The 25,754-nt window shown below is 53.7% G+C and overlaps 1 protein-coding gene across 1 annotated transcript in view; it reads right to left on the bottom strand.

Annotated features, from left to right (window-relative positions):
• The window catches only part of BEND3 (BEN domain containing 3), a 42,680-nt gene extending 17,976 nt beyond the window's left edge, over window positions 1-24,704 (bottom strand). The window contains exons 1-3 of the mRNA XM_051855418.3: window positions 24,516-24,704; window positions 6,300-6,347; window positions 5,631-5,815 (exon numbers count right to left, since the gene is read on the bottom strand). Of these exons, the coding sequence (XP_051711378.3) occupies window positions 5,631-5,815; window positions 6,300-6,336 (222 nt within the window). The 5' untranslated portion in view covers window positions 6,337-6,347; window positions 24,516-24,704. The remainder of the gene's footprint in view (window positions 1-5,630; window positions 5,816-6,299; window positions 6,348-24,515) is intronic.
• Between the last annotated feature and the right edge of the window lie 1,050 nt (window positions 24,705-25,754).

Raw genomic sequence — 25,754 nt, 5'->3', positions numbered from 1 at the left:
GGTGGAAACAGGTGTGGGTATTTGCACAGCAACTAAGATATCTCTTGGGATCCCCACATCCCTTATCAGAGTGCCTAGGTTCAAGGTCTGCCTCCACTCTCCACTGCAGCTACCTTCTCTGGGAGGCAGCAGGTAATGGCTCAAGTCATTGAGTCTCTGCCACCCATGTGGGAGACCATGATTAAACTAGGAGTTTCCACTCCACACTAACAATAAGTAAAAGGCTAAAAAAATGAACCGAATATCAACAACTTTTCTTAGATTGGTAAGACAGGTGAGGTCACAGGAAAAACTACTGCTCCTTAAACTGGAAGGGGAAATGACTGGGGCAGACACCAAGTGCCTGAGACCAGTAGCTGGGCTGGGGAAACCTGCACTGCAATTGCTGATGTGCTGGGGGTTCCACGTGGGAAGTCAGAGAATGGATCCATTCATGGGGGGCACCCGAGCTTTTGTAGGCTGTATGTCAAAGAGCCCTAGTGGAGTCTCTCAGTGAGTATTAGAGAAAAACCCCCTTGCGCCTGTGGAAGGAAAAGGGGAAATGGAACCTCTGTGAAATCCTCCAGCGTATTCTGTTTTTAAGAAGATGGGTCGGCTGGCGCTGTGGCTCACTAGGCTAATCCTCCGCCTGCGGCACCAGCATCCCGGGTTCTAGTCCCGGTTGGGGCGCCAGATTCTGTCCTGGTCGCTCATCTTCCTGTCCAGCTCTCTGCTGTGGCCCAGGAAGGCAGTGGAGGATGGCCCAAGTCCTTGGGCCCTGCACCCACATGGGAGACCAGGAGAAGCACCTGGCTCCTGGCTTCAGATCAGCACGGTGCGCCGGCCGTAGCAGCCATCGGGGGGTGAACCAATGGAAAAGGAAGACCTTTCTCTCTCTGTCTCTCTTTCTCACTGTCCACTCTGCCTGGCAAAAAAAAAAAAGATGTGTCCTGGGGGCCAGAACCGTGGTGTAGCAGGTAAGGCCGCCGCAAGCAGTGCGGTGCTGGTTCGAAACCCAGCTGCTCCATTGCCTATCCAGCTCTCTGCTATGTCCTGGGAAAGCAGTAGAAGATGGCCCAAGTCCTTGCGTCCCTGCACGCACGTGGAGACCCAGAAGAAGTTTCTGGCTCCTGGCTTTGGATCGGCCCAGCTCCAGCCATTGCAGCCATCTGAGGAGTGAACTAGCAAATGGAAGACCTCTCTTTCTCTCTCTCTCTCTCTCTCTCCATGCCTCTGTCTCTCTGTAGCTATGCCTTCAAATAAATAAATAAATAAATAAAGAGAAGAAGAAGAAGAGAGAGGAGAGGAGAGGAGAGGGGAGGGGAGGGGAGGGGAGGGGAGGGGAGGGGAGGGGAGGGGAGGGAGAGAGAAAAAGAAGAAGAAGAAGAAGGGTCCCAGGGCAGGTGCTGTGGCCCAGCAGGTTAATCCACTGGTTGGGACATCTGCATCCCATAAGGGAGTGTCTGAGATCAAATCTCGCTCCTGCTTCTAATCCTACTGCTCACCCTGGAAGGCAGCAGATGATGGCTCAAGTACTTGGGCTCCTTCCACTCACACTGGAGACCTGGATGGAGTTCTGGGCTCCTAGCTTTGGTCCAGCCCAGCCTCAGCTGTTTGTGGGCCAGCAGATGGAATATCCATCTCTCTCTCTCACACACTTTGAAATAAAATAAATAATAGGAGATTTGTCCTCAGGAGAAAGTACCCAGAGCCTTTCCTGCTGGCGACTCAGCAGAATCCATCTACCAGAGGTGCAGGAGTGTTGAGCAACCAAGCCCTACTCAGAGCTCAGCGGAGCTTCCCCGGCCCCCACAGATCACTACTGCATCGCCAGAGGCCTACTTACAGCAGCACCTTTCACCCACCACGTTGGGTGTGGCTATCTAGAAAGAACCCGCAAGATATACTAAGACCAAATCAGACTCAAGTATGGGAGGAATGTGGGAATTGCCAAACAAAGAGTTCGAAACAGCTATGATGAATATGCTCGGGGCTCTGATGGGTAAAGCAGACAGCATGCAAGAGCCAGAGAGACAATGTGCTCACAGATCTGGAAATTCTAAGAAATGAACAGACACACTAGAGGTAAATGGCACTGTAACAGAAATGAAGAATGTCTTTGATGGGCTATTGATGGCTGGATAGCACTAAGGAAAGAATCTCTGAGCTTTGTGATATCTCAAAAGGAAATTGCACAACTGGAAAGTAAAGAGAAAAAAATGAAGAAGACCACAACGGGGCCTGCTTATGGCACAGGGATTTGAGCTGCTACTTGCGATACAGGCATCCCATATGAGTACCAGTTCAAATCCCTGCTACTCCACTTCTGATCCAGCTCCCTGCTAATGTGCCTGGCTGGGAAAGCAGCAGATGATGACCTGAATCCTTGGACCCCTGCTACCAGACTCCTGGCCACAGCCTGGCCCGGCCCCAGCAGCTGCAGCCATTTAGGGAGTGATATGGCTGATAGAAGATCTCTCTCTGTCTCTGTGTCTCTCCCTCTCTCTCCGTCACTCTGCCTTTCAAATAAATATATCTTAGAAAAAAAAAAAGAAAGAAAAGAAAGAAAAAGAAAAGAAACCACAACAGAATAGCCAAGAACTATGGACAACTACACGAGGTGTAACATTCACATAACAGGAATACTAGCAGAGGAAAGAGTGAAAGGAACAGAAGAAATATTGGATACCATGATGACCAAAAATATCCCAAATTAATGTCAAGACACCAAACCATACATCCAGGAAGCTTGGAGAACACCAAGCAAGATAAATGCCAAAAACCTAGAAATATCAATTTCAAACTAAAGAAGACCAAAGATGAGAAAAACCCTGCAAGAAGACAGACCTGGGGGTGGGGGAACCTTACTCATAGAGGAGCAGCAACAAGAATTACACCCAGCTTCTCTGCAGACACCATGAAAGCAGGATGGTGGAGTGAAACAGATAAAGTGTGCTAGGAAAAAAGCTATCAACCTAGATTTTTGTGCCCTACAAAGTTATCTTTCAAAAGAGAATGAGGGGTTGGCGCTGTGGAATAGTGGGTTAAGACGCCACCGGTAATACATGTATTTCCAGTAGATGCTGTTTTGTATCCTGGCTGCTCTACTTCCGATCCAGCTCCCTGCTAATGGCCCGGGGAAAGCAGTGGAGGATGGTCCAAGAGTTTGGGGCCCTGCCACCCACATGGGAGATCCAGATGAAGCTCCTGGCTCCTGGCTTTGGTCTGGCCCAGCCCTGGTTGTTGCAGGCATTTGGGGAGTGAACTGGCAGATAGATGGGGGCCCGCTCGCTCTCTCTCTCTCTCTCCCCCTTCCTCCCCAACCTCCCTCCCTCCCATTCGCCTTCCTGCTCTCTCCACAATGTGTTCTATCTTGATGAATATTCCAGGTAAGTTTGGAAGAATGCATATTCTGCTGTCATTGGGTGAAGTAGTCTACAGATGTCAGTTCTATCCAGTTGACAGTGCTGCTGGGCCCAACTATGTCCCAATGCATCTTCTGCCTGTTGGATCAGTCCATTCCCAACGGAAGAGTGCTGAAGCCTCCTCCAATTACAACAGGAACTCTCTTTCAGTGGGTGGAGTCACAGTATGTGGTGGTTTCCAACAGAACTAAACATACTCTTACCTTTGATCTAGTCATTACACTTCTTGGTATTTACCCAAAGGTGTTACAAACTGGATGCACACACGCTCTACACGTGGACATTCTCGGCAGCTTTATTAATAATTGCCAAAACCTGGAAGTAACCAAGGTGTCCTTCAGCATGTGAACGTATAAATGTAGTCTGTCTAGACAATGGACTGTGAGTCAGCACTAAAAGGAAATGAGCTATGAAGCCATGAGCAGGAGTGGAGAAAACTTAAGTGCATATTGCTAAATGCATGAAGCCAATCTGGAAAGGCTATGCGCTGTACGATTCCAATCAGGACATCTTGGAAAAGGCAGAACTGTGGGCTGTAAAGAGACCAGTGGTGGTCAGGGGCCAGGTGGGTGCAGCGGCGAAACTACCACAGGGCAGTGAAACTACTCGGTGCACTCCAATGGCAGACACATGTCATCATCCATTTGTCCAAACCCACAGACTACCTAACACCCAGAGCACATCCTAGCGCAATGGAGGGACTCTGGGCGACAATGGCTGGGGAGTGGATGGGGGCAGAACAGGTGTAGAGGCCAGTGACAGAGAAGTCTGCACCTTTTACATGTTGCACTTGCTTGAAAAACAAAGCCTACTACAACAGATAGAAAGGAATGACATACCAATACATGCTACAGTAAGGATGAACCTTGCAATCACCGTGCTGAGTGAAAGAAGCCAGACTCAAAGGGCCACAGAGCGGCCGATTCCATTTACACGCGATGTCCAGAACAGGCCAACCCACAGAGAGAGGGGAAGTGGAGCAGAGGTCGCTGTTAGAAGCGCCTGCTCGGGGGTAAGGGCTTCTCTGTGGGGTCTGCACACGCTGGAAAATGGACAGTGTTCACGCTTCTCCTCTGTGAACACACCAAGCCCGCTGAGCTGTACAATTCAAATCGGCATACTGCATGTTACAGGAATGATATCCCAAAACACCCAAATAAACAAGATGAGATACGCACGCCTATCACTCAACAGTCCTGACGTAGAAGGTAGGACCGCATGCAATATAAGCACGCATATTTAAATCCTGGTGAAAATATTACTCTCATTATGCTAATGAAGGTGACGGATACATTTTACTGAATGAAGCCTAACCAGGATCGCCAAATGCACAAATGCGCAGTGTTTATGGATCTGCCCTCACATCGGCAGAGAACCTAACCGATAAAATCCGAGAGGGTCCCAGGCCGAAACCCCAGTGGGCTCAGGCTAATGACAATGAGCCTTGACAACCTGGGCCCTGCTGAACAGCGCTGATCTGTGTCTCCAGAGTGCTGCAGAGGGCACAGTGGAGGCGCACTAGACTTGGGAAACCGCTACACCAGGAGTTAAGCAGTAACGCCTGACCGTGTCTTCAGCCAACCGGCTGGCATGCCGGCCGGCCCCTGAAAGCCCCAACTGCTGTGTGTCCTGTCTTGTCTCCCACCCAGACTGGAGGTTGCTGGCAGGGACCACCACGCCCGCTGGCATTTTCTACTCTCAGTAGTCAGCCAAATCCCACATAACCAGCACGTGGTTAAGAAATAAAGCAAATTTTTTTAAAAAAAATTATATAGCTTAGGGGTTAACAGGTACAATATGAAAGAATTCCTCACTTCACAAAAATATTCACTAAGGCTCCTGTAGGGAACAAGCTCCCGGATGCATCGAAAAATGGATTTAACTTCCGAGAAGGGCTGCCAGCCCCCAGCGCTCCCAGGAGTTGGGCTCCATGGAGAGCCGAGCGGGCTCGCATCAACCGTCATTGCTATCATCATGTGCTCACTTCCCCCTGCAGAGACCAGGAAAACCAAACTCCAAAGTGGCTGCACGGAGACTCCCCTCACCCCACAAGGAATGCAGACACAGACAGGACTTCCAGCGAAAGACACCCTCTAGAGACCGGAGCCATCACAGGGCAGCGCGAAGCGAACGCCGCTCGCGCCCCAGGGCTCAGCAGCTGCCCTGATGCCCCAACCCAGAGAAGCTTAGCGCCGGAGCGGAGGGCAGAAGGAGCCGGGCCCTCACCTCGGGGATCAGCCGCCGCCTCTTGGCGCTGGGGACTGAGTCGGGCTGCTTGCGTTTGCCGGCGTCCTGGAGGGCAGTGAAGACGCTGTCCAGAGGGTGCTTCTCAGAAGTCCTGGCGCTCACTGAGCAGTCCAGGGCAGCATCTTCGGCCTCGGTCTCCACCTTCACAGTGTTATTTTTCAGAACTGCGGCAGAGAAGAAAGAGGACTCAGGGGGACAACACCAGGGCCGCCCGGAGCTCAGTAGGAGTCCCTGGGTGACAAGGGGCTGTGGCTGCTGTCGCTCCCGTGAGGACTTCTACGAAACCTGTGCTTTCCAACGACACCCTTTCCTCTTCTCCCGGAGCTGCATAACAAAACTAGGTTTCCAGAACATCTGGTTCAAACTCAGTTGAAAAGTCTTTTGGGGGAGGGGAGGGGAGGGGAGGGGAGGGGAGGGGAAGGGAAGGGACTGAGCCGAATCTTATTTGTGCTTTTAAAAAGTAACTCGAGAGAGATGCACAAGGTGCTGGTAACAGGTGCATGGTTCCAGGGCTGGGAGGAGACTGGTCATCACACGCCTGTACATATTCTGACCATGTCACGTGCATGGATGACCTAATCAAAAACATGGCATTCGAAATGGGTTTTATTTTTTTAAAAAAGGCATGTACATTTTTTTTTTTTTTACCTTCTTCTACATCTTCACTGAATTCAGCTGAGTTCATCTTCTATTCCACTAAATGAAAAGACAAAGATAAAGTCTTGATTTATGGCTGGATTTATTTCTTCATCTCTACCCACAGAGAAATCCCCCTGCCCACCCCCCTACGCCGGCTCTGGGTCTGAGGACCGGCAAGGCCAAGCGGAACCTTGGGGAGTGTGCCTCTGTCTCATCCTGCCTGCAGGTGCCCAGAGCAGCCAGGCCTGTGTGCGCCCGCTGGGAAGAGCCTGTGCTGTCTCTATGAAGCACTTACTGAGCGAGGGCAATGCTATCGGAACAAACCAGGTCTTACAAATGACCCCAGTCTGATGACCTCCCTTTAGTCCTGACGTGTAAGTCCAGTGAGTCCAGTGAGAAAACCCACAAGGGTGAAGGAGGGTGGACGGAAGCTGCGGACCCAGACAGACCGGGCTGAGGTCTCAGGACTCTCATAAAGCGGTCGAGGGACCCGCTGTTCCCAGTGACAGCTGCCTTGCTGCACCCAAGGTGTGGCTTAGTCCCAAGCCGTAAGTGGGAAACACACACCACGGCCAGCCATGAAGCATCCCTCTGCTGACTGATTCATATCGATCACAGATGGAAGTGGTAATACTTGGGGACTTACTGGGCCGAGTGTGTCTTTAAAATGAACTTGGCTTGTTTCAGTAAAGCAGCTACTGGAAAAACTCCAGCTAGCTCTGTGGTCACGCTACATTTTCAGTGGATGGCACTAATCCCGTTCTTCCTTCAGATGCAACGGGGAGAAAAGGACACGACGGTATGTGACGCGTGGGCGTGAGAGCGTCACGCAACCTGGTCTGAACGGCACAGCGGAGGGAAGGCAGCAGCCCCTGACTCCTGCCACCCTGGTCCCGACACGACTGACGCAGGGCTGAGCTCATCACTGCCGTCTCCGAGCGCCCGCAAACTCCTCCCAGCAGGAACATCCACAGCGCGTGCTGCACGGGGGCCTCATCTGGGAAACCTCCGTGTCGACCATGGGGAACTGATGAAGCTGATGGACGTGCAGGCTTCTCCTGTGGGTTAGGGGTCAGGGGAGGATAGGGCCAGGGAGCTTCTCCTGAGGAAATTCCATAAGAGGGATGCCATCGCGAGGGTTAGTGACCCACTCCCAGGGCGGCTGTAGCCCTGTGTGGTCGCCCTGCACCCCTCGCAGAGGGGATGGAGAGTGTGGTCAAGAGCAGGACAGGGGGGGCCGGCGCTATGGTGTAGTGGGTGGAGCCACCGCCTGCAGTGCCGGCATCCCAAATGGGTGCCGGTTCGAGACCCGAATGCTCCACTTCCGATCCAGCTCTCTGCTATGGCCTGGGAAAGCAGTGGAAGGTGGCCCAATTCCTTGGGCCCCTGGCTCCTGACTTCGGATCAGCACAGCTCTGGCTGTTGTGGCCATTTGGGGAGTAAACCAACAGATGGAAGACCTCTCTCTCTCTCTCTCTGCCTCTCCTTCTCTGTGTGTAACTCTGACTTTGAAGTAAAAAAATAAATAAATCTTAAAAAAAAAAAAAAACACTAAAAAAAGAGCAGGGCAGGAGACATGTATCTGGCTGACTCCATCATCCACTAACCGCCACACTCGCCCAGCGCCTGCACAGCGCATGTGGCTTTTGTCATTCCTGTATTGCTAACTTCCAGGAATGACAAACAAGATTTACTTGAAACCAAAAACGCTTCCTGCTCACCAAGCTTTCCCCCACCTGAGAAACTGAACACAGTGAGGCTGAAGGAAAACAGACAGGGACCCAGGAGCTGTGCTGCCAGAAGCGCCCTCGGACCTGAGCTGGGGGCCGGTCAGTGGCCAGCGTGGGTGGCAACACCAGATGCAAACCCACACCTGCCTGCCAGCCCAATGAAAGGCTCTCTCAAGGAAACATAGTTCAGATCCCCCAAATGCACTGGGCTGGCCCAGTGTCCTCAGAACCACTGCCACGTGGTCACAGAACCCACTCCCCTCCATCCGAGGGCAGGGACAGAAGAGATGGGGAGGCAGGCGTGCCGGGCTGCTGCGGGCAGGGAGCCCGCACACAAGGGAAGAGGCAGGAAAAGAAGGAGATGGCAGAGGGTCTACGTGAAGGAAAATGGGACGGTGGTGCAGACTCTGGGTAGGCAGAAAGCATTAGGACATGAGCACATGCTAGCGGGCAGGAGTGGACGGAGGGGACAAGGCTCAGAGAACCCCAGGTGCGGGCGAGGGCCTCTTTGACTTACTGACCCCCGCACAGGCCCTCCCACGTTGCTCTGCCGGCCCAAAGGGAGCAGCGTGGAGCTGGCCCAGTGGGTGCTGAGGCCGAGGGAGCCTGACAACAAGGAGCAGCCGGCCGCTGGGCGTAGCCAGCCAGGAATGCGGCTCATTGAGCAGAAGGGCTATTTTCTGAATCACCACAGCACAGTGAAAACGACAGGGGAAAGGCACACACCTGAGCCACCCCTGGAGGGGAGCGGGAGGGGAGGGAGAAGTGGGGGTGGCAGGAAGGCTCACAGGGGTGAGGTGGGAGGAAAGAGCTGCCAGCTGCCAGGCTTCAAGTCACCCCAGCGCATCTGCTTTGGAAAACATTGCTGTGTTCATTTATAGACCAGTGACAGATGCGAGGTTAGAACCCAAGGAATCCAGAACGCTGGGTGCTGGGCCCCTTCCCCCAACAGCAATGCAAGGTCTGTGAAGCCGCACTTGCCTGGGCCTGTGATGGTGGCGGGGGACTGGGATCCAGGGGAGGGTCCCCTCTAACAACGGGAGCCCATGGGGGCTGCATGCCAGGCACCTGGATGGACACTACTCAGGCACCTCTGCCTTGTTCTGGGCTACTCTGCTCCCAGTTGGCAGGTTAATTCACCCAGGGTCTGTCACAGAGGCACTGAGGGGCAGAACCAGAACCCGGGGAGTCTGTCTGTACCTCCTGCAGCAGCCAGAGCGGGAAACAACCGAGTCCTCTTCCTTCTGCTAAGGTTCTGCGGGCAAACACCCTGCCTGTTTCCTGACTTAGGGCCTCTCTGTCCTCTCTGGGGGCCCCCAAACTCCTTTTGCCGTGTGGCTACCAGGAGGAGCAGTCTGTGTCACGCCTGGAGGCAGACTGCATGCCGCTGCGGGGCAGGAGTTGCTGCAAGAGGGGCAAGGGGTCACTCCCTGCCTCCCGGAGCTGACTCAGCCACGGACACTCTTGGGACACTGTTGCATTGCGGCAGGTGGAAAAGAGATGGCTATCACCTTGCTCCAGTCATTTCCTGGTCATCTGCCGGGTGGAGGGTCACAAGCTCTGTCCTCGTGGGCAGCCCGGGGGCCTGGCGTGTCCAGGAAATTCCTCCCGCTTGCCTAACACAGGTGCTGGAGGAGCTGGGCCTTCTGGAAGCTTCTTCTACATCTCCCCCCTGCCTGCTAGCCTCCAGGCCTTGCATCCCTTTAGTTAAAGGTTTTGAACTCTGTCCACAAACCTCACACCATGGGCCCATCCCATAATGCATCCAAAATGCCCTCCAACAATCAGCTTTCTCACCAAGTCCCTCAGAAACTCCTGACCAAGCCAAGGGAAGAGTTAAGTGGGTAAAGACGAGAGGCCATGGGACCTGTGCAGCAGCTTTCAAAAGCGATCACTGTCCAGTGGTTAACTTAATGAGGGAAAATGCTCTCTTCTCCTAAAACCAAACGGCCTAGGAAGCCCCGGGCAGAAAGTTTCAAATGCTGCAGAACGCACAGCAGTCCACAAGATTTCATGAAGGCATCCCCCAGACTCCCTCCATCTGCACAGTGGGGATGGGCAGGGCACGGGGTGGAGGCTCGGGAGGTCATCAGGACAGCCTTTGGTTTACAGAGGACACAAAAGGAGGGACAACCTCGAGAGTTCAGAAACAGCAAGATGCTTCAGCCACTTGTAGATACCAAATTGACAAGAGTAAGCTGTTGAAATTTGCTACACAAATGCAACAACTTTCAGGGTTTGAGGCTACCTCTGTGCCTCATGCTTAAAAGTGGATGAATCTGGCCGGCACCGCGGCTCACTAGGTTAATCCTCCGCCTTGTGGCACCGGCACACCAGGTTCTAGTCCCGGTCGGGGCGCCAGATTCTGTCCCGGTTGCCCCTCTTCCAGGCCAGCTCTCTGCTGTGGCCAGGGAGTGCAGTGGAGGATGGCACAAGTCCTTGGGCCCTGCACCCCATGGGAGACCAGGAGAAGTACCTGGTTCCTGCCATCGGATCGGTGCGGTGCTGGCCGCGGCAGCCATTGGAGGGTGAACCAACGGCAAAGGAAGACCTTTCTCTCTGTCTCTCTCTCTCTCACTGCCCACTCTGTCTGTCAAAAAAAAAAAGTGGATGAATCTGAATCCTATCAGAATGCCCCTGGCCCGGGGCTGGACAGGGTGCTGAGGATACAGGAAAGTCTTGGAGAAAGACAAGAAGGCAGAGAAGTGAGACCCACTCATGGTGTGTAGAAGGACCCATGCCTTAAAGAAATGGGAAAGCGACTGACACATTACACAACGCTTTCCATTTTTTAGGGTCCATTTTCAGAAGGAAGAACTCTTAAACTCTTTTTTTTTTCCCCTTTTTTTAAATCAGGTAACACGAGATGTCTTCAAAAGATTCGTGGGAAATGAATGCTATGAATAAACTATACACTGGGGTGGGCGCTATGGCACAGTAGGTTAAGCCTCTGCCTGCAGTGCCGGCATCCCATATGGGCACTGGTGGTAGTCCCGGCTGCTCCTCTTCCGATCCAGCTCTCTGCTATGGCCTAGGAAAGCAGAAGACGACCCAAGTGCTTGGCCCCCTGCACCTGTGTGGAAGACCTGGAAAAAGCTCCTAGTTCCCAGTTTCAGATAGGTCCAGCTCCGGCTGTTGCGGTCATTTGTTTTACACCAAAATAAACCCACGCTGATGTGTTACAACACATTTGCACAGGATCTAGTCTGAGGCACCAAGAAGAATAAGACATCAGTTTGAAAAGAGCCCCAAGAGAGCAACATGGATTCTGCTAAAATTGAAGCAAAAACAAACATCCAATTTATGATGAAGCTTGGGTGAAGTCACTGAAGCTTTATGAAAAGCTTATGGGCACAAGAACCAAAGAAACCAGCAGTTGAAAAAAAAAAAAAAGCCAGCCGTTTGTAAAGATTTACTTATTTATTTGAAAGGCAGAGTTACAGAGAGGCAGAGGCAGAGAAAGTTAGAGAGAGGTCTTCCATCCACTGGCTCACTCCCCAAATGGCCACAATGGCTGGAGTTAGGCCAATCCAAAGCCAGGAGACTGGAGCTTCTTCCAGGTCTCCCACATGGGTGCAGGGGCCCAAGCACTTGGGCCATCTTCCACTGCTTTCCCAGGCACATTAGCAGAGAGATGGATTGGAAATGGAGCAGCCAAGACTTGAACTCTGCTTTCCCAGGCACATTAGCAGGAAGATGGATTGGAAATGGAGCAGCCAGGACTTGAACTAGTGTCTGCACAGGATGCCGGCAAAGCAGGCGGCACAGCAGGCCACAGCACCAGCCTGTGGATAACTTTTTTTAAAAGAAGTGATGAGACTGGTTGAAGATGAGGCCTATAGTACCAGACCATTCAGAGGGAAATTTTGAGGGAAAATTAATCCTGCTATGCCCTAAACTGAAGTCAGCCAATGGCTAACAGCAGAAACAACAGACATTGCAACTGGTTCAGCTTACAGAACTCTGAGAAGTTCAGGTAGAGCAAATTTTTTGCTCCCTGTGTGCCAAAGCTGCTGCATCCAGATCAGACATGAGCAGAGCCTTCAAATGGAAACTTTCAGTAAGTGGGAGCATGATCCTGAAGCATTTCTTTGAAGGTGCAAAGAGAGGAACATGACCTCACCAGTATGATCCTGAAGACAAAGCACAATCAAAGCAACGGCTACCAAGAGGTGGAAGTTGGCCAAAGTCAGACCAATAAAGAGCAGAGGTCATCACAACAGGCTTTGTGTTTATGTTTCATTATTTTTCTTTTACTTGAAAGGCAGAGTGACACAGAGATCTTCCATGAGCTAGTTCAGTCCCCAAATGCTTGCAACAGCCAGGGCTGGGTCAGGCTAAAGCCAGGAGCCCTGAACTCCATCTGGGTCTCATATGTGGGTGGGCAGGGCCTGAAGCACTTCAGCCATCTCCCGAGGCTCCCCGGGATGCATTAGCAGGGAGCTGGATCAGGTGCAGAGGGATCTGAAATGGGAGATGGGCATCTCAAGCAGCGACTTAACCCGCTGCTCCTCAATACCTGCCCCAGCAACAGGCTTTCGGGGATGCTCAAGGCACTTCTGTTAACTTTCTGGAGGGCCAAAGAATAAACACATCTGCTTATCATGAGAGTGTTTTGAAAAAGCCAGCCAAAGCTTTAGTAGAAAAGCACTTGTGAAAGCTTCCCCAGAGTCCTCTTCCACCACAGTGCTCCTGCTCAGCTCTCATCAAACAAGGGCGATTTTGCAAGCTTCAATGGGCAATCATTATGCACCCACACTACAGTCCTGGTTTGGCTCCTTCTGACTTGTTTTTACTCCCTAATATTAAAAAATCATTAAAGGACACCCATTTTTTTTTTTTTAGTCAATCATGTAAAAGAGAATGCACTGACATGGCTAAATCACCAGGTCCTCAGCAACTCTGAAATGGGATAAAGGCCTAGCATCACCACTCACAGAAGTGTCCAAACCCTGACAAGAGCTGATAATGAGAAATAAAAGTTATCATTTTTTTAATTTTTCTTTTTTAATCCCATTGCCCTGTGAACATTTTATCCCCTCATACATGCACATGGAACATAATTCAAAGGGCATGACAGCATACTTGGTTAAAAGGCCACAGTTCAGGAGGCAGGTGTTGTGGAGCAGTGGGATGCCAGTTTGAGTCCCAGCTGCCCCACTTCTGATCCTGCTCCCTGATAGTGGGCCTGGGAAGCAGCAGATGATGGCCCAAGTACTTGAGTTCCTGCCACGCCATGAGGCACAGGATGGCGTTCCTGGCTCCTGGTTTCAGGCTGGCCCAGCTGTGGTCATTTGGAGAGTGAACTGCTGGATGAAAGATCTCTCTCTGTCATGGTGTCTTTCAAATAAAGTAAATCATTTTTTTTAAAGGCCACTGTTGGGAGCAGGCATTTAGTCTAGTGACTAACACGCTAGCATTCCACATTAGAAAGTCTAGGCAGGCATCACATCCCATATGAGCACCACTTTGAGTCCTGGCTGCTCCACTTCCAATCCAGCTCCCTGCTAATGCACCTGGGAAATCAGTGGAAGATGGCCCAATATTTGAGCTCTTGCCACCCATGGAGAGGACCCGGATGGAGTTCCAGGCTCCTGGCTTCAGCCTGGTCCAGCCTCAGCTGTTGCAGCCAATTGGGGAATGAATCAGTAGATGGAAGATCCCTGTCTCTCCCTAACTCTGTCTTTCAAAAATAAATAAAAGAAAAAAGCATGCAAGCAAGACTGGGTTCAATTCCCAGTTCCCGACTGCAACGTTCTGCCAATGTGCACCCCGGAAGGTAGCAGTGATGATTCAAGTAATCGGGCCCCTGCCTCCCACCTGGTAGACCTGAATTGAGTTCCTGGCTCCTGGCTTCAGTCCCAGCCAAGGCCCATCTTGGCATCTGGGGACTAACCTGGCAAAATGGGAGCTGTCTTTAAAAGAAAAGAGAAAAGAGAAAAATCCGCTGTCCAGGCCCTGGGTTAGTGGACAACCACCTTGTGTGTCCTTCCACAGAAGTTCCTTATCAGTGGTTCTCAAGCATGATGCTCAGAGAAAAGCGATGTGCTGGCGCTGGCCTGCGTGGCTTGCACAGTGGCTTGCCACCATCAGTAGCCAAGTTAGTAGCCTGAACTTGGCCATGGAGGAGTAGTCACACCGAGGAAATTGACACTTGCTGCAAACTAGGCTTTCTGGTTTTTTTTTTCCTGTTTGGGAAGTTGCTTCACCAAAACATGCAAGACCCTCTGAGGGGTTCCACGAGACCAAAATTATTTTCAGAATAACACTAAGATGTTATTCCCTTCCACTCTCGTCTTCTCACCAGCATATGGGGGAGTTTTCCAGGACACAGTATTTCTCAGAAGACCAAATACAGAGGCAGACACAAAAATTCAGCTATCTTCTATTAAACAGACAAGAAAGAGATTTGCAAAACTGTAAACAAAGCCACTGTTTTCAGAAAGGATTTTAAAATACAGCGTATGTTATAAAAATGTTATTGCATTCTAATGGTTCCATTATGGTCATTTAAAAACAAATACTTAAATGTTTTCCATTTTAATTTCAAACACAGTCAATATGGCTCAAAATAACCCACAAAAACAAAGCTCTTTGGAGTCCCCAATCATTTTTTAAGAATAAAGGGTGGTGGGGCCGGCACTGCGGCATAGTGGGTAAAGCTGCCGTCTGCAATGCCGGCATCTCATATGGGCACCGGTTCGAGTCCCAGCTAATGACAACCGGAGAGGTCACTTTCAGGATTCACCACCAACACGGCAGCGGGGATGGGAGGACGCAGGGGATGGAAATGGGCAGAGCAGGGTGGGATAGCACGGGAAGACAGGGGAGCAGTCCGAACCCCAGGCTGGCAGGTGCTGATGGGTTTCTATGACAACCATAACTCACACCCAGCCCATACAGCCATGGAGAAGACCCCTAGTACCCGGAAGTTTTTGATCCGGACACAAACATTTTTAAACTCCTAACCAACAAGAACTTTGTTCCTCGGAATATCAACTAAGGCCAATTCAAGGGGGGAAATCCACTTACAAAATAACTCTGTCACTCACGGCAGAACTCGATTTCCCCCTCACTTTCAGCTTCTAAAGACCTAGGACCAGACCTTAGGACCTACAGCCTCACACACCTGAACCTTCTCACCCACAGCCACAGTGGTGAGCAAAGGACACAAGGGCTAGGAGCCTGGGCCAGGATGGCTTCTCCTGACAGTCGGTCTCCGAAGCCGGAGGCGGGGCTGTGAGGGCGGCTATCTTCCTGCACCAAAGCTCCCCGCACCCATTCACTGTCACTAATTCTTTTTAAAATTCTATCTTGTCTACTTAACATTGGGAAGGCAGAAAGACGGACAGGCAGAGATCTGTTCACTGGTCTATTCTCCAAACCCCCGCCGTAGTCGGGGTGGCCCAGGCCAAAGCCGGGAGCCAGGATCTCCGTCTGGGTCTCCCATGTGAATGCAGGGACCCAACTACTTGGGCTATCATCAGCTGCTTCCCAGGGACTGCATTAACAAAGAGCTGGAACCAGAGCAGACCCAGGCCTCTAACTCACTCTGATACGGGATGCGGGTCTCCCAGGCAGCGTCTTAACCACTTTGTCACCCCAAAAGCTGCAGAGAAGGGAAGAGACAACACACCAAAGGTGATCGGGATTGAACCCGCCTTGAGTCACTGTTGTTCTCTCCATCATGCAAAGTTAGAGGCCTTTTCTCAACTTAGGGCTTGAAAACCTCTATTGACAGAAAGAGCTGAGCATTAAATTCTGTGTAAAGATTCAAAATCAATTGTTCATTACAGGCTGCTCGGTCAATAACAACATATTTCAAAGTTCACTGGGGATATCTCAACTATGTAATTAAAAAATGCCATAAACTAGCTGGAAGGAAATATGCCAAAAAGCTAATGACCTCCAATTAGGTGGCTTACGGATGATTCTTTCTGTACATTTCCTCTGACTTTCCTCATATCCTACAGTAGGCATGCAATTCTCTGATACTGAAAAAGTAATTTATAAAAACAGAAAACTGTTCCGTCCAAGGACAGTTGTCGTAACTGCCCAGCCAGGTCACCTTCTATGTCCACAGAAGCAAGCTCGGAATGTCTGCAAAATTGAAGTGTCACTTTTAAATTCTGAAAGCACTGCCGAGCTAAGAACAAACTAGTGGAGGTTTCTCACGGCACCACTGGCCCTGAATTGTGGCCTCTGACGGAGTGCAAAGGTCGTAGTACAGGGAGAGGGGACTGGAGACCGCCCCTGGCTCACAAGGTGAAAAGATCAACCTTGAAGATACGGAAATGCCACTTCCTGGCGGTGCCTACAGGCACTGTCAATTCCTCAGCTTGATCCTTGGGTTGTTTTTCATGGGAGGGAAAAAAAGAACCTCAGACCCAGTCTTCTGCTTTAAGAAGGGACCCGAGCCAAGAGCGGAGACCAGGGCGCTCAGAGGGGTTACGTGGCCAGCTGGGGAGACTAATGGCCTGGGTTAGCTCTGCATGCTGAATGACAGCTGCTCCCTCTGCCCTCCCTGTGGGGCTCACTTGTGCCCCAGCAACCTGGGAGAGGTTCTGACCTGCGCCTGGAGCCTTCCTTCCCCAACTCTTCAAAACTGGACCTATGGTGCCAGCTGGTACTGTGGTGTAGCAGGTAAAGCCTTCACCTGCAGCGCAGCATCCCACATGGGCGCCGGTTCATGTCCTGGTTGCTCCACTTCCAATCCAGCTCCCTGCTACTGTGCCCGGGAGAGCAGCAGAAAATGGCCCAACTGCACCCATGTGGGAGAGTCCTGATAGCGCTCGTGGTATCAGCTTTGGTGGTTGTGGCCATTTAGGGAGTGAACCAGTGGGTGGAAGGTTCTCTCTCTCTCTCTCCTTCCATTTCTGCCTTTCAAATAAATAAATCTTAAAAAAAAAAAAAAAAAAAAAAAAAAACTGGAGCTAAGTGGGCACCTGGATGGCTGCCCCAGGGGCTGCGGCTCCAGGGTGAAGAGGCGGCGGCAGTGGGAGAGGGAAGCAGCGGAGAGGCTGGGCCCCTGAAACAGGAAGGAGCGTGGTGAGGTCACTGTGAAGGGTGGGTAAGCAGGGAGGCGTGCAGACTCCGCCTGCAGGGCGGCCAGGCCACGAGCCGACAGTCACGCCAGCAGGCAGGCAGACACACACACACACACACTCCGCTCAGGACCACCAGGCTCCTCCCTAACTGGCCCATGAGTTTCCAAAGGCACCCGATCTCTGGTGCTCCAGTGGTAGCTGCAGAGGTCCCTGGCACCTCTCTCTCCAGTTGGGAGCCGAGCCCATGGTCACCCCGCAGTGAGACCAGGACTTTTGTGAGTGCAGTGAGAGGCTAATCAGGACTGCCAGAAGCTTCCCCTCCAACCCCCCGACCCCCCCATCACGGCAGACAGGCAGCAGGCCCCGAAATGGGAAGTACTTGGGCTTCCTGAAACTTCAAGGCTCAAATCCCAGCCAGCTGACTCTAGCCTCTGCCTTGCTAAAACAGCATTGTGTGACCCCCAGGCTTGGGACCCCACACTGGGCTCAGGTGCAGGTCAGGGAGGGGCTGGCCCAGGCAAGCCGGACCTTAGGCCACTAGGGCAAGCCCCCTCACCCCAAGACCCACTTCCGGATGGAAGGCAAAGCAAATGGCCAGATTGCCCAGAGAGTGTGAGCGCCAATATGGGGATGTGACCAGGACCTGAGCCGATGGGGCTTTGGCTGGGGCAGCCCCTGCTACCACACACAAAAGGTAAAGTGGACAGAGTATGCTCAGATCATCTAAAAGATGTTATTAATAATAAAACAAACCTGAGGATTCTAAATGTTTATTCATATCTACTTGAATGGCAGAACACAGAGAGACAGAGATCTTCCCTTCACAGGTTCACTCCCCAAACGGCTCCAACAGCCAGGGCTGGGCCAGGCCGAACCCAGGAGCCAGGCTGTCCAGTCGGGGGCCCAGGCACTTGCACCATCATCTGCTGCCAGCCAGGACGCATTAGCAGGGAGCTGGACGGGAAGTAGCAGAGCAGGGGCTTAATGTGGCACTGCCGGCAGACAACTAAAGTGATGGCTTTACCTGCTGTGCCACACTCTCTGCCCCTCAACGACTTTAAGTGTAACTAAGAGAAAGGCATTCGGCCCAGCAATCAAGATGTCAGCATCCCACAGCGGACTACCCGGCTTAGAGCCCCAGCTGCAGCTCCTGACTCCAGCTTCCTCCTCATGCAGACCCCGCTCAAAGGAACTGGGCTCCTGGCTTCAGCCTGGCCAAGCCCTGGCTATAGGGAGCATCTTGGAGGTAAGACTGGCAGATGGGAGCTTTCGGTCTCTCTCCCAAATAACTTTTAAAAAATTAAAATAAATTTTAAAAGGATTTTGAATCATTAACCCAGCATCTACAACTGAGTGAGGTGCTCAGCTACTCATCATGGCTTAGTTCTTTCTTCTGTATAATGCTGCACAATACATGTACCTCACCTTGGAGGCTTTGTGCAAATTACAAAGGAGAAAGTGCCTGGCACACCGCACTCAATGTTACCTACATAACAGGTTTAAAATCTTTTTTTTTTTTTTTTTTAAGTTTTTTAAAGGGACCGCCATTGTGGCGCAATACTGGCATCCCATACGAGCTCTGGCCCAAGTCTCGGCTGCTCCACTTCTGATGCAGCTCCCGGCTAATGGCGTCTGAGAAAGCAGTGGAAGACAGCCCAAGTGCTTGGGTCCCTGCACCCATGTGGGAGACCAGGAAGAAGCTCTTGGCTCCTGGCTCAGGCCTGGCCTAGCTCAGGTCCTTCAGCCATTTGGGGAGTAAACCAAGGGGTGGAAGATCTCTCTCTCCCTTCCTCTCTGTAACTCTTTCAAATAAATCTTAAAAAAAAAAAAAGAAAAGAAAAAACTGCAAAATTGCAAAAAGTGGCTTACAGATCTAAAGAGTTTAGGGGTCAGTGTCAGGCCACTCCCACATCACAGTGGCTGGACTCCATGCCCAGCTCAACCTCCTGACTCCAACTCAGTGCACATCCTGGAGGCAGTGGTAATGACTCAAGTGACTGGCTTCCTGTCACTCAAGTGGGAAACCTGGTTTGAGTTCCCAGCTCCTGCTTTGGGTCCTTGCCCCTGGCTCGCTGCGTGTATCTGGGGAGTGGACCAGCATGTGGGAACTCTGTCCATCTGTCTCTCTCTCTCTCTCTCTGCCCCTCAGATAAAACAAAAATGCTTTTAAGTTTAGCAACTTGTCTTTCAAGTCAGAAGCCAACCAGAGGGGAGTGAAATCAAATGGAAGGGCCCCCACCCCCCCGCCCCTGCAGGAGGAATGTTCCCATGCCACCCACTCCTGCAGCGCTGGGAGCCGTGGGGCGCTCGGGACCCAGCCCTCTTGCCAGTGGCACCCTGCCCAGAGGACTCTGCAGGACATGCTCATAATTTGTTTTTATTTTTAGACACATCTGCAAATGCAGTTTGAAAAAATACCAGCCCTCACAAAACCAGGGCAATTTCCTCCTGTTTTTCTAAAGCTGTAATTGTCCCTGCCTTCTTTACTCGGGCGGCACACAGCCGCCTCTCCGGCACGCCGCCTCGCCGCCTCGCCTGCCGGAGGTCTGCCACCTGACCCTCAGGCGCTGGCTGAGGGTGACGCCTCCCCCCAGCAGAGGGGTTCTACTGAGGTCCTCCGGGCCTGTAGGCCTCACCTGGGCGTCCGAAAGTGAGGGCCAGCATATCCCAGCAGCCACCCCGTGGCTGACCGGACAGTGGCAGCCACTCAGTGTCCTGGGAGCCAGAAGCAGGGCTTCCTCTGCGATGCCGGCATGAGTGTTGTCTTGCAACTATACAAGCTCATTAGAGTTCAGGCCACAACATGGTGTGAGCAAGCCTGGTCCCTGGCTTCACTAGCTCCCTGCATAGGAACTAAGGCCAGCGATGTGCAATCCACGTCCCTACTGATAAGGGTGGAAGTGTGTTTCAGACAAGTGGAGCGAAGATGTGGCTGGTGGGAGAGAACAGAAACTGAAGAGGCTCACTTTAAGCGTGTGGGTTTCAAGTTGGATTAAACATGGTGGGAGGGCCTGGTATCAGGGGAGCTGCTGAGAAAACTCATACTTTAAATCAACAGTCTGTAGAGGCTGGCTTGTGATGCAGTGGGGTAAGCAGCCCCTCGCCAGCTGCTCCACTTCTGATCCAGCTCCCTGCTAATGTACCTGGGAAAAGCAGCAGAAGATAGCCCATGTCCCTGGGCCCCCACACACCTGTGAGACACTCGGGTGGAGTTCCAGGCTCCTAGCTTCCGCCTGGCCCTGGCCCAGCCCCAGTCAAAGCTGGGCCATATGGAAGATCTCTTTCCCTCTCTCTCTCTGTTAACACTTTCAAATAAACAAAATAAATCTTTAAAAAATAGTTTGCAACAGTCTGATTTTCAAACAAAAGCCATAGGCTTGCATTCTATGCATGAACCGCCCCTGTGCACGAGGCAGCCCCAGTGCTAGCACGGGAGCCCTTGACCTGGCCTGTGCAGGGCACTTGTAGAGCTAACTCCAGAAGCCACGGAAGCTCTGGGCTGAAATAACAGCACCATGAGACAGTCGGAAAGGGCGGGGCGCACTTGTCAGTCTGGAGGGGAAAGAACTTCAAGAAGCAGGAGAGAAGGATCCGTTTTGGGGACAGGTGTAAACTTGTGACTTTAGAGTTTATTGTCCCAAATGTCCCTGGGGACGAACAGCTCAATGAAGGCCATGCAGGTACATAGCCCTGTAAACTTCACGAAGAGGGTACAGCAAAGCTCCGCCCCATCCCAAAGATGGGATAAGATGGGAATGCACCTCGGCCAATCAGGGGTATAGCTCATCCCTTGTCATCAAGATTCCGGGCCAGGAAAGGACACAGCAAAGCAACCTCCCAGCCCCTAACACCAAATTATTTTTGCTACCTGGCTACTGACTCACCGGGTTCTTTCTGCATGCAACAATCTGAAGCATTTAAACTTTCCACCCCAGTGTCCACCACGCATCCAATCTCAGTGTCTTCCTCACTGCCTCTGGGGTTTTCTAGATAACTCTAGAAGTGGTAGGTGGGGCGTCCCTACAGGATGCTAAGTTTTCAGCTAAACAAGCCTCCGCCAGGGTGAGCGCCAACCCTTCTCTCCCGAATTAGCAGGCAATCTGCCAGGCCTTTGCTCACACGAGGGACCCAAGGGGAGGGTGTGTGCAAACAATGTGTCTGCACCCAGGGCTGGAGGTGGTGAGAGGGACAGCAGCAGGAGGCTCTCCTGCTAAGTTGTTTCTTTAACGAAGAGGCAGCACCTCTGTGAAATCCCATATTCAGTGGCAGTTTTTATTAAAAAAAAAAAAAAATTATTTGAAAGGCATAGTTACAGAGACACAGAGAGAGAAAGGAGAAGAGAGATCTTCTGTCTGCTGGTTCACTCCCCAGTTGGTCCCAATAGAAAGGCCAGGAGCCTGGACTCCATCTGGATTTCCCATGTGGGTGCAGGGGCCCAGACACTTAGGCCACCTTCCACTGCTTTCCCAGGAACATTAGCAGGGGGCTGCACTGGAAGTGAGCAAGTGGGACTTGAAGCATCCCTCATACAGGATGCTGACGACACAGGTGGCAGCCTAACTCGCTGTGCCACAACGCTGGCCCCTCGGTGGCAGTTCTTAATGTGACAGATTCTGGTCTTATCCCCGGATTTTAAGAAGCACGTGCACACCAGCTAATCCATCAGTGGAACTGGCCACTCTGGCCCCAGCTTTCTTCTCGCAGCCAAGAGCCTCCCTGCATTCATGTAGCAAGTATTTACAGAGCGCCTAAGTGAGCAGACACTGGGTTAAAAGCTAACGACATAAAACTGAAGACACGAAAGTTTGCCCAACTCCCGGCATTAAGTAGACAGGTACTTGTGTGGTGCTTAAAACCAAAAATGGCACAGGCCTTTGGCAGAGTGGTTAACACACCTTCGGTTCTCAGCAGAATGCCTGGGTTCAAGTCCCAGCTCCAGCTCCTGACTCCGCTTCCTGCCTAGGCACACCCTTGGGAGGTAGCAGGAGATGCCTGGGCTGGGGGGGTCAGCCTGGCCAGGTCCTGGCTGTTGCGGGGATGAGGGAGGTGAATCTGCACATGGGAGATCTGTCTCTGCCTTTCAAAGTTAATAAATAAGTTAATTAAAGAACTGGGGGCGCGGGGGTGGGGGGGTGGGCGGAACTGGTAAACCACCTCCTGCTGTACCGGCATCTCAAATGGGCGCCAGTTCAAGTCTCAGCTGCTCCACTTCCGACCCAGCTCTCTGCTATGGCCTGGAAAAGCAATAGAAGATGGCCCAAGTCCTTGGGCCCCTGCACCCACGAAGGAGACCCAAAAGAAGCTCCAGGCTCCTGGCTTCACTCTGGGGAGTGAATCAGCAGATGAAGACCCCTCTTTTCTCTCTGCCTCTCTCTAACTCTGCCTTTCAAATAAATAAATCTTTAAAAAAAAAAAAAAAAAGGCGCCGCGGCTCACTAGGCTAATCCTCCGCCTAGCGGCGCCGGCACACCGGGTTCTAGTCCCGGTTGGGGCGCCGGATTCTGTCCCGGTTGCCCCTCTTCCAGGCCAGCTCTCTGCTGTGGCCAGGGAGTGCAGTGGAGGATGGCCCAGGTGCTTGGGCCCTGCACCCCATGGGAGACCAGGAAAAGCACCTGGCTCCTGGCTCCTGCCATCGGATCAGCGCGGTGCGCCGGCCGCAGCACGCCGGCCGCGGCGGCCATTGGAGGGTGAACCAACGGCAAAAGGAAGACCTTTCTCTCTGTCTCTCTGTCCACTCTGCCTATCAAAAAAATTAAAAAAAAAAAAAAAAAAAAAAAAAGCTTCTTTGAAAACCAGAAACTAAGGATGGATGGTTGAAAAAGAAAGCACCTTAGGCCAACATTGTGGCACAGCATGTCAAACCACTGCCCGCCCGTAAAGCCAGGATCCCATATGGGCGCTGGTTCGAGTCCCGGCTGTTCCACTGTTCCACTTCCGATCCAGCTCCCTGCTAATGCGTCTAGGAAGGCAGCAGAAGGTGGCCCAAGTGTTTGGGCCCCTGCACCCACGTGGGAGATCCAGGTGGAGTTCAGTTTCCTGGCTGGGCCAGGCCTTTCCCGTCAGCTGGGGAGTGAACCAGCAGATGGAACAGCTCTCTGTTCACCACTCTGCTCTCTGCAACATGGGCTTTCAAATACAGAAATAAATCTTTAAAAAAAAAAAAAAAACTCCCGTGGGAGTGGAAGTGGCTGATGACCAAGTTAATCCCGAGGGGCTCAATTCCCTGGATCACTGGCTGGCACTCTGCGCATGACTGAGGCGCTTTAAACATTTGCAGTTCAACAGTGAAAAGTTCCTTTAAGGGGAAATCCAACATGTCTTACTCAAGCACTCCGCCTTGCCCCGCACACCCCTGATCCGGCTGGCCTTTAGCTCCCAGAGCGCTTCCAAACAGGTCCCCCCATCCACCCCCAGCAATCAAATCCGTTTACTTTTGCAAAAACACCTTGTTTCAGTTAAAAAAAAAAAAAAAAAAAGGTACCAGCACAGAGGAGCAGACAGAACCATGTCTCTCTGGTCACGCAGGCCCTGAACATAGGCACTGCACAAGGCCAGGGCAAAGTCTGCGTGGGAAACCACGTTTGCAACAGCGGGGGCCGGAGCGGTCACGCGGGGCGGCGAGCGCCCAGGGCTCCCGCTCCGGCCGGCCAGGAAGGCCTCGCGCCAGCCCAGGGTGCACACCCAAGGCGCCGGGCCCGCCTCCAGCGGCCGGGCAGCGGGAACCGCGAACCGCCGTGGAACGGCCGGCGAGGGAGCGCCGCGCCCCCTGGCGGCGGGGCGCAGGCTTCTCCGCTCCCGGCCGCCGTCGCCGCCGCCGCCGGCCTGCCTGCCTCGCTCCATTTGCAGGCTCCGGCGGCAGCGTCCTCCGAGCCGCTGCTGCTCCGGCCTCGCGCTCCCCGCTCGGCATCTCCCCCAGTCCCCGCCCCCTGCTCCCGCTCGGACACCCCCTTGCAGTCGCCGAGCCGTCCCCAGCCCCCGGCCCCGCCGAGTGCGAGCGCCCGGCCGCCGCCGGCTCGGTGAAGCCGGCTCCGCACAGCCTACCGCGCGGCCCCGGCCGCTCCATCGCGGCGCCCGGCGCGGGTGTGGGGCCGGCGCGCTGCGCGAGTGGGGCGGCGGCGGCGGCGGCGGCGCAGACCGTTCCCCTGCGCGTCCCCCGCCCCCGCGCGGCGCGCGTGCTCCCCGGAACGCCATGGGGCCGCCGCGTTCCGAGCGGGCACAAAGGGGTGCGCGGCACAATGGGCGCGGCGAGCCCGTGGGCGCCGGCTCGGGCGGCTCGGCCCTGCGCGGGGGTGGGCGCTCCCCGCCGGCGGGCGCGCTCGGCGCAGCCCCCCTCCGCGTCCCCTCCCCTGCTCCCGCCCCCCACCCCGGCATGGATGTTGCAGCCACGCTCCCGTCCGGCTGCCCCGGAGCCGCCACCGCGCGGCCGGCTCGGTCCGCCCCGCACTTACCTGGGACGCGAGTTCTGTACTTTGCAGAGCGGGCCCGCGCCGCCGAGTTTGGGCGCCACGTGGGGGGGGGGAGGGCGCGGGGCCGAGAGTGGGGGCCGCGCGCGGAGGGGGCCTGGCCGGGGCGGCCCGGGAGTCGCTGGGGGCGGCGGGCGGGCGGCGGGCGCCGTGTATTTTCCCCTCTCTTTGTGTGTCCGTGCGCTGCGCTCTCGCGTGACGTGACGGGACTCCGTGTGTCATTTCCGCACAAGGACACAGGAGCCCCCGCTGCAGTGGAACCACAACCCCTCCGCCCCCACCCCTGGCCCGCCCCTCCCCCTCAGCGGGGCACACGCGGGACCGGCGGCGGCGGCGGCGGCGGCGCTCGGGCGTGAACGGCCGCGGCGGGGAGCTCGGGCGCGCACTCCGGGGGCCCGGGCAGCCCGGCGCGCTCGGCCGGCGCCGCGCCGCTCGGCTCCACGTGGGCCCGCGCCGGCGACCGCGCACCCACGGCGCGCCGGGAACAATGTCCCCCCTGCGCGCCGTGTGCTTCCCCCCCGAGTCATTTCTCGGAAACGTGTCTCCTCAGACCCGAGCGCGTCTCCTCAGACCCCCGAGCGCCTCTTTCTCTACTTTCTTTTTTTTTTTTTTTTTTTTTTTTTGAGGCCCCCACGGGACGGCGACAGTGCAGAGCGTCTCCGCCCCCGGCACCCGCGCCTCTCCCAAGGTTCCCGGCATTGGGGGGCCGTGACGCTGGCCCCCGGGCGGGTGTTCCCGCGCCGGGCACAAAGACACGGGGGTCCCGGGTGGCCCCCCTCGGGCCCCGAGTCTGGCGGGACGCGGGAGGGGACCCCCGGCGCTGGGAAACGCTGGCTCAGGCCACTCCCCCAGCGGGGTGTTGCAAGCCTGAGAGCTAAAAATCTGCTTTCTACTTGGCAGCCGAAGTTTTGAGGTTTGAGGGTGCGGAGCGGGTGCGCGCGGCCCCACGGAGCGTCCGCGCCCGGCGCTTACAATAGAGGCACACGAGTCCCCAGGCTTGGTAAAGGCTGGCTCGTTTCACTCTTAAGTGACTCCAGCCTGCGGATCGCGAGTTGATGAACACGAAACCTACCCCTCGGGTGTTTTCTCAAGTCTCAGTGATTTGGGGGTGGGAGTGGGAGAGTCGAGGACGCCCAGTTTCCACAGTCAAGCCACGTTTGTATTTTAGACAATGAGAATGTAAAAAAAATTTTTTTTAATCCTTTAATTTGCCGATCGAAGAAA

Source organism: Oryctolagus cuniculus, chromosome 5 (genome assembly GCF_051225735.1).
Source record: "Oryctolagus cuniculus isolate XC-2025 breed Fujian yellow rabbit chromosome 5, ASM5122573v1, whole genome shotgun sequence".
Classification (NCBI taxonomy): domain Eukaryota; kingdom Metazoa; phylum Chordata; class Mammalia; order Lagomorpha; family Leporidae; genus Oryctolagus; species Oryctolagus cuniculus.
This window is presented reverse-complemented; position numbering and strand designations above follow the sequence as displayed.